The sequence below is a fragment of the Colius striatus genome, chromosome Z (genome assembly GCF_028858725.1).
Source record: "Colius striatus isolate bColStr4 chromosome Z, bColStr4.1.hap1, whole genome shotgun sequence".
NCBI lineage: Eukaryota > Metazoa > Chordata > Aves > Coliiformes > Coliidae > Colius > Colius striatus.
The window spans coordinates 59,372,373-59,385,252 of NC_084790.1; the positions used below are offsets into that span (position 1 = coordinate 59,372,373).

The 12,880-nt window shown below is 38.1% G+C and overlaps 1 protein-coding gene across 1 annotated transcript in view; it reads left to right on the forward strand.

Annotated features, from left to right (window-relative positions):
• Positions 1-11,826, forward strand: part of SH3GL2 (SH3 domain containing GRB2 like 2, endophilin A1) — a 100,735-nt gene extending 88,909 nt beyond the window's left edge. The window contains exons 5-9 of the mRNA XM_062017380.1: positions 1,087-1,220; positions 2,479-2,637; positions 4,140-4,243; positions 7,564-7,694; positions 10,092-11,826. Coding sequence (XP_061873364.1) covers positions 1,087-1,220; positions 2,479-2,637; positions 4,140-4,243; positions 7,564-7,694; positions 10,092-10,291 — 728 coding nt within the window. The 3' untranslated portion in view covers positions 10,292-11,826. The remainder of the gene's footprint in view (positions 1-1,086; positions 1,221-2,478; positions 2,638-4,139; positions 4,244-7,563; positions 7,695-10,091) is intronic.
• The last annotated feature ends 1,054 nt before the right edge of the window (positions 11,827-12,880 follow it).

Below are 12,880 nucleotides of genomic sequence, written 5' to 3' on the forward strand. Positions count from 1 at the left end.
GGACTGTGAAAATTCTGCTGCTTATCTGAATCTTCAAAAACTATTGTTCCTGGCATAGTGAAATACGCAATGGAAAAAGATGATTTCTTGTTCATTTTGTGTAATTTACTAATTATCTTGGCAGATGAAGGTTGATTTGCGCCCCAGACCACTTAATTGGTTTTCTGATTTGCTAAATTTTGAACAAATTTTTAAAGGGAAAATGAACTAGCAGAATTTCATTTGTGCAAATTACTGTATATTCCCTGATGATTTTACTATCATGCAACAGAACAGACAGGACAATTATTTTCACGTTCTTAACTAATGGCAGCTACTATGGCTCTTCATCTGAATCTGGCAGGCTCTCTAGATTTGCTAGCATCCCCTGCTTCAGAGAGAAAGCTTCTCTTGATTTCTCACATTTTTAGTTTTTCAGCCCCTTCATGTTCTTTGAAAGTGGATATTTTTCTGCCAACCTGCACCTCAAACCAAGAGGGTATTTTTGAGCTTCTTACTTTTGTTTTATGTAGAGGAGGTAAATCAAAGTGGTAAAATTTGTGGCCCTTAAGTTAATATCAGAAGGCATCTAATTCTTACTCAATTTTATGAACTTGAGTAAGTGTATGAAATTGGTAGTGTCATCAAAAAAACCTTTAATAAAAAAACAAACCTGAAATTGTTAAGAATTTTTGCATTTGATAGTTACCAGTCTCCCTGATCAAAGAGGGAGACCTGACCTTACATTAGAGTTATTTTGTATGCAGTCTAGTATCTGGTGATGACAACACTGGACCAAGTACAGATAATTATTTTCTAGCATGTTCTTTTTCACTAAGTGAGGAATGAACAGACAACAAGGGGTATAGAGGATATATGAGGAGGCTATCTTGATGCAGCATGCTTCCTCAATTTTCCCCTGTGTTACAAGGCCATTCTGGGGACTGCAGAAGTGTAAAATCCGTGATGTGCTTTCACACAGTGCATTGTACTGTTTCTCTCCTAAACTTGAGACTTGAAATGTTAACTGAAATTTCAATTACTTGGTTTCATTCTACACTGATGTGGAACTGTTGTTTTGAGATAAACGGTCATCTTTTCATTCAGGACCAGCACTTGCAGATGTTGGAGAAGCTATGAAGGAGCTTTCTGAGGTCAAGGACTCTTTAGACATGGAAGTGAAACAAAACTTCATTGACCCACTCCAAAATCTCCATGACAAAGATCTGAGAGAAATACAGGTATTGACCTCAATGTGTCATTTTAATAATGCTCAATGTGCAGACTATGTGTATGTTGAAAATTTACATTAGTTATATAGTTTTAAGTGGGCTTTTAGATGCACAAATGATCTGATTTTAGTCTCTTTTTACTTGAGTTTTCGGTTGTTTGTCTTGTTGATGGTTTAGAATGGGAAAGATCGAAATTCTAATGTGTTTGATGGTAGAATTGTCAAGCTTGTGCAGACATTAAAACAGGACTCTAATCCTACCATTTGAAAGCTCATTTCACTAAGTAGATAAACAGATGTTTACATTCAGTTTTCTACTGTGTGACATGTGAGGGCATTTTGATAGTTGCTTCTAGACTGGCTCTACTCTTTGTCTACATGAAGACTGTGTATGAAGCATTCCCAGGAAACACTGTTGGCTTGCATGAGATACATAATTAGTGATCCAAGAACCAGACAGCATTTACAGAGAAAAATCTGTTTGCAGACATGCTTCTGCAGACATAACCTAATTTTTTAATTGTGAAGGTAAAAGTGCCTCTCTGTTCAGCAAATGCTTATCTGTATAAATAGTCATTCTTCTGAGCTCAGTAAGGTTTTCATATTGTAAAATATATGTAGAAGAAAGATGTCTTAGGCAATTTGATATAATTTACAAAGTTGAGAAGGTGATAACTACCATAATGGATGACAAATTAGTTAAACATCTAATACAATTATGCTCATGCATTTACTTTTCACCAGCTTGATATGACACCTGCTAAACAGATTGAATAACTGTTAAGTCAGTTAACAAACTAGAAAATCTTTAATAAAAGAAGACATTAAGGTCCTTTGTTGGTTTGATGAAATGATAACAATGTTTTCCATGTTGCTTCATTTTTGAGAACTGTGACACAGGCAAAAAAGTACTAAATTGTACTTTTAAGAGAGTTTCCTTGTAAACATCTAGGGAAAAACCATAGTGTACAGGTAATTCTGCATCAATAGTTTAAAAGCTAGAAAGTCATGTATCCATTATACAGGTGGCAGTTGCAGTTATCCATTTGGTGTGGTCAACTTCCAGTGTTGAACATCTTTAACATTCAGATAGCAGCGTACCGTCGCTCTTAAATGATATGTGAAACCACGTAGTTCGTTTTTCTATATTTCTCCCCACTGGGAAGGGGTTGCTATACAGAAAACTACATGCTTGCAAAGGTAAACTGCCTGATTTCAGTGGAGTATAAGGAGAGTTTGTGCTTGTGTTTACATTTTTGTTTTTTTAGCATCATCTAAAGAAAATGGAAGGTCGACGCTTGGACTTTGATTACAAAAAGAAAAGACAGGGCAAGCTCCCTGATGAAGAACTTCGCCAAGCTCTGGAGAAATTCGATGAATCAAAAGAAATTGCTGAGTCAAGCATGTTCAACCTTCTAGAGATGGACGTGAGATATCCATTGTTAATCTTTGAGCTGAACCTCAGAGAGATATTGTTTCAGCAGTGAAGGCAGTTTATAACAGTCTTAAAACTGGAGAGCTTTATTAAATCCCTGACATTGCAGATTCCTGTCACTGTACAATGGGAAAGCACTTGCCTCCTTGTTGGACACAGTGAGAGGATCAGAAGCTGTAGTGATGTATAGCATGCACATGTAGGACTAATTTTGTAGGTAACTGAACTACAGAAAATAAATCCTCTGTAGTCTCATTGTGTATCCTAACAATGTAGTGTTATAAAACCAAAATGTCTTCTTTCTTAGGATTTGAGAATGTAAATTAATTATGGAAATGTAAGTCATGACTTTTACTTAGCTGTGGTTTTGGGGGTTTGAGACAAGTCTTTTGCTCAAGTATGTGGACTGCTGAAAGGGTTAGTAAAGATCAGAGATGACAACTTCACAACAAACCCATGCTCTCTGCTGTAACAGATGCAATAGTGAATAGGAATGCCAAAGTTAATAAGGCTGCTCAAATCTGACTCTGCAGCATATTTTTTGCTTACAGACTGTTTTAGGATTGCTCAACTGTTAGGTTTTCTATTTATAATTAATGTAGAAACTGTAAAATCAAGCAAGAATAATAATTTATCTCTTTTGGAGGAAACACTTCAGTTGAATTCTGTCTTGCAGAATATGTGTTCAAAGGAAACTCAGTTTAAATATTTCTATTGAAGGAAATTATTGGATTTATATAGAGTTTAAATATTCCCCTAATTTAATTCTTCATTTTGTTACCAGATGGCTGTAGAAGAGCCATAACAAACCTGAAAGTACTTGCACATTAGAAATTAAATATAACTGAGCTGAAATGAAAGAGGTATAACAAGATCGTGGTTCTAATCCTTGTCGTAACATTCAACTCTGTGTGGCCAGATAGTGCTGGCCTGCACCACACCATTGCAGCATGGTGCATTATGGAAACTCCTGGTAATTGCATTGCCCACAAGAGTTTTGGTGGGTTCTTTCCCTCACGAAGCAGAATTCTGTCTTCTTCCCTGCAAATATCCCGTGTCCAAGAGTACATAGTGTCTTCCTATTTCAGTCTGCTTAACAGGCTAGAGCACAAGAGAAGCATGGCCACAGTTCACATGGTTTTGTGTCCCTCAAAGTCAGAAGGAGAAAATGTATAATTCTCTCATCACAGCCTCATTTTTGCTTTCATAGAGTTTGCTGAAGGAGGTAGGCCTGCAGGCTACAGTTCATGCAAATCAGCCGTGGGGATGATCTGTAGAAAAGAGCTGCAGTTGCCATTCTGGATCAGGTCATAACCAGACATGGTAATGAATAAAGACTAATACATGATATCCGCAAACTACAAAGACGAATCAAGTTTTTAAGAGAGATAACTAAAACTGCCTTTGTGGTGTCAGTGTCACTGTTGTCTTTACGTGCTACTGCTGAGCTGTTAATACTCACCTAAGGTCTGATGTTTGCATGTTGATGTACAGATTGAACAAGTGAGCCAGCTTTCTGCTCTTGTACAAGCCCAGCTGGAGTACCACAAGCAGGCCACACAGATCCTACAGCGAGTTACTTCAAAGCTGGAAGATAGGTAATACACTTCTGGTCAGTTTGTTGGAATTGGTTTTTTATTTTACAAAAATAGAAAACCTCTGAGTAGAACGCAACGCTGTTACCTTTTGCAGCTTAGTAATTCTGTGTTTATGAAAACAAAGGTTATTTCACTAGGCAATTGCAAGTTGAGATTTGTATGTTTTGAAGATGGATATACTTCTGACTATGACTGAATGAGGACTCAGTTCAGGAAAGCTTCTCAGCTCAGTAAATCTGTTAAATGTGATTTAACCAAAAGCAAATGTTTGTAAATAGTGAGTCAGTGAGACTTGGAACTTTGGATTACTTGGCATTCCTGCATGTATTCACAAAGTAGTCTCTAAGAGGTGTTAATGATTGCTGTCTTCTTACTTTCTCATCTCTCTGAGGAACTTCCTGAGACAGGTAGTAGGACCCTCATCTGTTGCCACCTCATTAAATACTGTTTTGCAGCTTCATTATCAGATACAAGGCTTAACTGAGTTTACTTCCTCCATCCCCCTTTCTGCATCTGCAAATGCTGTCTCAGAATTGATGCAATATATTTTCAATAGAGTTTTAGAATTTTTAATTTAGATTTTTTTTTTTCATCAACATAAAACAGATTGTACCCCCTTGAAATAAGGCAAATAGCATTTGTAAGCTTCTCACACACACTGCCTTCTTTGAGGAAACATAACATACTGGGACGTTTCTTTAGTCTGTGTGGTTCTGGAAGACTCTTCCTAAAACCTGGACAGAATTCCCAGGGGCAGATAATGTTCACATACCTTGCAAAGGCAGTTTTTTAGTTATGTGTGATTCTTTGCTGTTTTCTGATGACGTTAGTGTAGATCCAGTTTCTTTTACTACTGAATCTGTTGATATTTATTTTCTAAGAGCACACAGTCTGCAAGCCTCATCCACTTCTAAGTCTTACATTTTCTTTGCAACTTCTAAGTCTTAAATTTTCTTTGCAATTAGGAGTAGCACGAGTTTTGGTAGGTAGACTATCCAGCAGGCTGTTTCTGTGTACAGTTTGTGGTATTGTCTAAATGGCTTACAGAATGATTTTCAGCCTTTCTAAATGAATATCACAGTTCACTTACCTTACAGAAGCATTAAAAAATCCTCAGGAGTAGGTGGGATTGTTCTCTCGTTCGTAAGTTACACCAGAAAGTGAACATGCCTCTCTCTGCAACAGATTTCTCTTTCTTCATCAATTCAGACAACTCTTTGCCCTTTTGAAATTTCCTTGCTTTAAGTTGCAGTTCTGAATGATTTTATGTTTTCCGGAGTGTTGCATCAGACTGCAGTTATAGATCAGATTAAGTAAATATTTTGCGTAAACTTACCATGGATCTGTAACTGTAAAGAGTTTGCTGCCTACATGATCCTTTGTCCACACCACTGGACAAAAATAAGAGCTCTGTGATATGATTATGCCAGGGATTAAGCAGACATATAGAGCTCTTACTGTTTGAACTACTTATCTTTTCTTGATGGAGATAGAATACATGCCTCAGGGTTTGGGGAGTTGTTTTTTATAATCATGTGGACCAGAAAATAAATAATGTTTTACTTTTAAGCTGAGAAAATTTGTTACTATTTACTGTCAGTGATACCTACAACACATACTACCCACTTTCTCGATACTTTTAAAGATGTGAATGGAACTTGCTTGTGCTGTCCTTTAGCATGGACAATGTCTTCTAACTGCCAAGACTGTCCAGTTTAAAATATTGCCCAAAGAATTTTTTAGAAAAATTGAGTTAGACTGCAAAAACCAGGAAAAATTGAAAAACGCTTTCCAGTCTTCTCCTCTTTCTGGGCCCTTTAGACTTCAAAACTTTCTTTAGGAGCTGCATGTGCAAGAATTTTCATTTTTCTTCCACACAGTAACAGAAGGCAAAAACTGCCGTAAAATACCATGATTCCAGGAGCTGTAACTTTAGAAACTTGGCAAACATTGTGATACTTGCAAAATTGATAAAATATGAAAGGTCAGCAAAGGCTTTTCCTGTTAAACTCTCTCTTTCATCAAGAAAAAGGAGGCTGCAGTCTTCAAGACAGAGTACCATGACAGAGCAGCTGGGAAGTGGGAATGGTTTCCTTGGAGATGCTTCTTTTCTTAAGAAACATGGCTTGTGTTGAGCTTTTGGGTAATTTTTAGTAAGTCACTGTAACTATTGCCTTCTAGTTCATAATCTGTAAAAATTGACATTTGTTTCAAGGAAGTATCAAGTGTAACACAACTTGCTTAAGTATTCTCTGAAGGTCCCTTCAGACCCCTACCATTCTGTGATCCTCTGATTTCTTCAGAACTTCAGTGTTTTGAAGAAGTAACTTCTATTAATGAGCGAGACACAGCAAAGCCTTTTTATTTATTTTTACGAGTTTGTTAATTCTTGGTTTTAGTATGCTTTTGTTTTTCTTTGTGAAGAAGAAAAGCAGTCTCTGTGGATTGATGAATACTGATAATATTTTGGATGGTGAGGAACCCTTGTTACCGGGACCAAAACTGGTTAAGTTAGAACTAGATCTTTTCAACAGATAAATGAAAACGTCATACCAAGAGCAAGTCGGGGGCAGATCATGAGAAAGTTAGAAAAAACAACTTGTGTTTTTAATAAGGAAGTCTTGGCTCGAGTATTCTTCCAAGTGCAGTATGAGAAACATATGTTGCAATTGTTCTGATTCTGTCATCATCCCTTCTCTGGATTTTACCCTGAAATTTGAAAATGTAGCCTTTCCTAGAAATTCTAGAATTCTGAATTAGAAGAGTAAGTTGAAATAAATGATGCATGTTATTTTTATTTTGAGAGTCAGGAAAACTAGAGTTGTGTGCCTTTGTGAAACAAGTATTCCAAATTACAAATGAGTTGAGCCTGCAAATGAAGTCAGTACATTCCCACAGTGTCTCCTCACAAAATGACAAGAGTTGGCATCGACCAACTGAATAGTTAAGGCTTGCCAGGGATGGAAGCAAAAATCATGCTAAAAATGTGGGCAGATATATTTGTTCAGCCCTTCTATAAGCATTACTAATCACGTAACAGTTTTTTTTCCATTAGAACTTCTTTGTTGTTGTTAGTCAAAAGGAAGCCAGACAAAATGCTAGGTTCCTAGAGGGAAAGAAAAATTAAACTCAGGACATACTCATAACAGATGTTTTTAGGTGATTTAAGTTAATGTAAACCAGAAATTACTCCAAATGCTAAGTTATTTAGTCTGGGTGATTGGTGGATGGGAACTTCAGCCATGGAAATAACGATATTTGGTGCATCTCATCTGCTAACAAGAAGCTAACTCTTGACATTTAACTTTATGTTTTGACAGAATAAAAGAGGCATCATCTCAGCCCAGGAGAGAATACCAGCCCAAACCCCGTATGAGCCTGGATTTCACAACTGGTGACAATACTCAGCATAATGGAGGAATTTCCCATGCCACAACACCCAAACCATCAGGTAGTGGCAATAGCACTGTGAGAAGGAAAACCAGCTCACTGAACTTTTGCTACAGTGCAGAAGTTCTGTGCTTTCTACTGCAGATGGTTCTTCTGTTGTGAGGAAAAGTGGGAATGAGGATAGTATAGGAGAGAGTTCTTTGAACTGTTGGTTCTTTGTATGGTGTTCACATCCTGTGACAGGAGAACTGGGATGGATCACCCACTACTTCAAATGTGTGCCTGGGTCAAAAATTTCCTTAGTGCTAGAGTTCAAAGACACACTACTGTACTAAATCCACCTTGAAATTCAGATCTTTACGAAATGGAAAAATTTAGAAAACTGAAGCAACATTTGGAGGTTTTGATAACCTTATCCCACTTTTTAAAAATCACTAAACATTCAAATAAAGCCGTCTGAGTTATTTTCTTTGTCAAACTGGTAGCGGCGCAAGCAAGATTAAGCATTTACATTGGTGTGCGTAGTTATTACCTTAAGTAAATGTTTATTATGTATCAGCACATACTAAGAAAGCTATATTGTTTCTCACAATAATGGTCTGTTATCCCATGCTGTGGTGAGGGCTGTCTTCTGTCAAGACTCTGACCTCAATTATTGCAGTTTACTTCAGTGGCTATTGCTAGCACACTCCACCTTGCAAGACTGGATTTTTTACAGAAGATTTGTAGTCAGATTTTCCTTCCTTCCCATCACATCCTGATGTGAATGTTTGCCATTATCCCAGATATAGGCAGCAACAGAATCTCTGTTTTGTACATGCAGCTGGAAAATGTCTTGCATAATTTTGCAAACTCTACATAATCTCCTCAATATGCCAGAGAGAGGGGGATACAATGGAGATTCCTTGTGCATGAGCCTGTATTGGGTCATGGTACAGCTCTCCTTGTGCCATAAGTAATTTTCTTCTTCACTTCTTTTTTTGTGGTGTCGTGGACACTTGTCTGTTCTAAGGCAGCGCAAACTAATGTTCCTGTGCCTCTTCAGCATTTCTGATTTCTGCTTCAGAGAGCAGGACTTAGCATTTTGTTCAATAAGGGTTTTTTTTTTTCTTCTAAAGTCTTTATCAGTTTCAGAGAAATGCCTTCTTTGAAAATTCTTTAATGTGTGTTTGGGTTGGCTCATTCAGAGCTCCCATGTTCTATGGTCATTAGAGTCTATGGGCACAGTCTTCTAAACTTCAGCTGGTAGCAACAAGGACGCCAAACGTTGTAAGGCTTGTTGATGGCAACAGAGTAGTCTTCATGAAAAATAAAGTAAAATAAACTGTAAATGATGCATGAAGGATTGAAAGAAGGTTTCATTACAGAATTTAATAAATTCAATCTGGTATTGAAAAACTTAGTGTATTGAGATCTATAGAAATGGAATCTTTTTACCTAAAACCAGCTCAAACATCAGCCTTCTAGCAATAGTGCGTGAATGAAATGAATATACAAAAAAAGTCTGAATCTGAAACTTACTCATCCTGAAGCCAGTATACATGAAAAAGGTGAAATATCAGTTCTTAGAAGTGCCAATATGGTGAAGTGGCAATATCCATTAATTCTGGCCACTAGAAGTGCATGTACTTTTACTGTGGAAAGTCAGGCAGGGATATAAGATTCCTTATGCTTTAGTGCTGCTAAATCCTAAATATTTTGACCAGTAACGATTTCTCTTTTGGTAGGCTTGAAGGTATAGAGACTTCAGAGGAAGCCTGAGGATTATGGGGGATGGGAAGAATGCTTGTTAATTTCACATAACATACAAAGATCTAACTAATGACTTAGAATAATATCTACTAGCTACCCTAAGGAATTTATGGTCAGGTGTCAAACTAGCATGTTAGAAAGCTTTCAGTTTCAAACTTGTTCTGCATTTATCCTGGTGGCTGTGCAATCAAATGTTTTGTGGGAATGGGGAGAAAATGTCTTTAGAAACCTCATATTAAAATTCAGAGTATTTACAGTATAGCTCTATGAGTGAAGTTTCAGAATAAAGGACAAAGACACAATTATGTCTTGGCTGTTGCTTTAAGGTACCTCTTAACACTACTTGCCTGAGGTAAATAGAATATCTCTGTGCCAGTAAAGCTGGAAATACAGTAGGGCTTTTTCTTCATATTTTATGTTTTGTAAACAAATAAAACTGAGATTCCAAGCCATGCTTTTAGGTGTGGGCTTGACTGTAACTTGATTCTTTTAGAGTTCTCACACGTTTACTAGCAGTTGTATGTGAAAACTGAAGGCTGCCAAAATGTGAAAGCTGTCTTCTAATGAAGTTTAACAGTCCAAATTTAGATGGTGTCAAAGAAGTTTCATTAGCCCAGAAACAGCCACATCTGTAGTAGTTACAGTGGTAAAAAAAGTGAGTGTTGAGATTTTGAAGCACATTGTTTCTTTGTGTTTTTCCCCACAGGTGTTCACATGGATCAGCCATGCTGCCGCGCTCTGTATGACTTCGAACCAGAAAATGAAGGGGAGCTGGGATTTAAAGAGGGTGATATCATTACCCTCACTAACCAGATTGATGAAAACTGGTATGAAGGGATGCTTCATGGCCAGTCAGGTTTCTTTCCCATCAATTACGTTGATATTCTAGTTCCATTACCCAATTAGGATGGCTGACTCACCACCTCCGACCCAGATAGTTGTATCAGTACCACTGCTTTCGAAATGCTGCTTCTTACACCTTACAAGTGCAAACTGCAGTGGCTAGAGTCATCGATTCCCACTGAGCATCTTTGGTTTACGTGTTGTCATACTACGTGGTGGTGATGCGTGGTATCTTCTGAACCAACATAGCATGGGTTAGTTTATTGGCCATGCTGGCCTGGTGATAGCCAGGGCCATTACTGAGGTAAAGCTGGGAAGATGATGGCAAGCACAGCGGGTGACTCAGAGTGAAGCAGCAGGAACTGAAGGTGGTTTTGGGAAGATAATGCCTATCACCACTGTATTGCTTTTCAGTCTTAGTTCTTGATAAAAAGAGGGAAAAGTTCTTGGCATTCTGTCTTTCCCTTTCTAATGATAGTTCAGTTCACACAGGTCTAACATTGACTAACCAAGATTGTATCTTCTAACCAAACTGGCTTGCTGTTCTCACAGAAACAGTGTAAATGTAGACCCTCTGATTTCTCAGAAAGCAAACCACTGTACCGTGTGTCTTGCTGCTCTCTGCTCATTTTTATATTCTTAATTATTGTTAAGAGGCCTATTTCCATCCAGAGGTAAACTGTAAACCATTACATGGGGATTCCTGTAGTAAAAACCTTGGACCACAAACCACCTGAATTTGCCCTTCAGGAACTTTGTGCATGCTCACCAAAATGCCAGTAAGAGGGCAAAATGGGGAATAAAACTGGCATTTGTTAACTGTTTCTTGTCAGGTCTTGGCACAAAGTCATGCTGCTTAAGCACCAGATATCCTTTGTAAAGTCTTCACTGAGGAATACAATAACCAACCAAACACGACCCTCCCTCCGTTTGCTTTAGTCTACCATGTGTACTTCAAATATCATTTGTGCATATTCTACCTTCATTGAGGACTAAATAAAATTTGTTATCTTTTTGGGTTGAGAAATTAAAGACATGTGGCTGTATGTGCAAAAACATTTCCCATGTGTTTAGTTGGTTATCTTGTGTTCCTCCTTCCTGCATTTTGTGTGGTCAGTGCTGTGCCTAGCTTCTTGGCATTCTTTTGGTAACAGTTACAAAAGTTCTGTTAGTTTAGTTATCCAGAGTTCTATTTATCTAAATTGTACAGACCCTTTCAGAGGTTTAATGTGCTGCTTTGAATGTGCCACTTCAGTACTGAATGATGTGAAATGAAGACAATTCCCTACTGCTTAATGTGTAAACTATATCATGGAAAGTATTGATATTTCAAATAAATGCTAAGAGAATAACTAGATTAAGGCTGTGGATTATTACCTGATGCTTTCAGATCTGCTGTGCTAACTTCAGCTAACAAAAACTTTATTTCAGAAAGCTTATTCCTCATTCCCTGCAGATACTGAAATGTGGAAAATACTATTTTTGTCATTATCATATTACTTCTCACACATATGATGGCCCTGATAAACAGGATAAACTGAGCACTGAGCACCTTAAATTAATGTCATGATGACCAGCATACAACCTGGTGTTCACAAACTTCCCAAATAAAACCTAAAGGACATGATAACTTATAATTTCGTTTTTCTTTCATATGACAGAGCACTTCATTTTTATTTCTTTGTTTTACACATACTGTGGTGGGGTAGCCTTGCCAAAGAGCCGAATACTCACCCAGATAGTCTCTCAAAATTTCTCCTCAGTGGGAGAATAAGAAAGCTTGTGGGTTTTGATAAAGACAGGGAGGTACCTTGCCAGGTCACTGTCATAACCAAAACAGACTTGTCTTGGTTAAAACTGCTTTATTACCAATTAAAATAGATTTGTCAAGTGAGAAATAAGAAAGAAACGTTCAAATAGCACGATTCCTGCCCCATTTCTGGCAGGGGAATGTTTAATGGAAGTTTTATGACTAGTCCATAACAGTTCCTCTTTGCTGCCCCTTCCTCCTCATGGTTTTCCTCTGTCCCAGCAATGGTTCCCTGCACAGACCACAGTGTGAGCATCTGCTGGTGTGTAGTCTTCACCCTTCTTTGACCTTGGTGCTCTCTCGCAATTTTATTTTTTTTCCCCTCCTCTCTCTGCATAATGTGTTTTGCCCTAGAGTATGTTTTTTTCTCTGAGGTGACACCATCTTGCCTGAGGGGCTCAGTCATGCCCTGCAGTGGGCCCGTTGGAGCTGCTTGTGTCCAGCACAAGGCAGCTCCAGCCTCTCACAGCAGCTGCCCTGCAGCTCCCCACTGCCAGCGCCTTGTCACATAACCCCACGGGCCTAGCTGAGGGTTGTCACAGAGGATGTTGACAGCGACTCTAACAGAGTAGAACAAGACAGAATCTGACAGAGATGGAGGCTCGTTCAAGGCTCAGTTCAAGGTCAAATTGGGCAGGGCTCTGAGCAACCTGATCCAGCTGAAGATATCACTGCTTATTGCAGGGGACTTGGACTAGATGACCTTTAAATGACCTTTCCAACCCAAACGGTATTAAAAAAGCAACAAAAAATATGTATACAACTCTGATTACTTTTATTGCAATCCTAGGACTGGCTTCCAAGTTTCTGTCAGTGATTGGAAGTAATCTCTTTCAAACCTA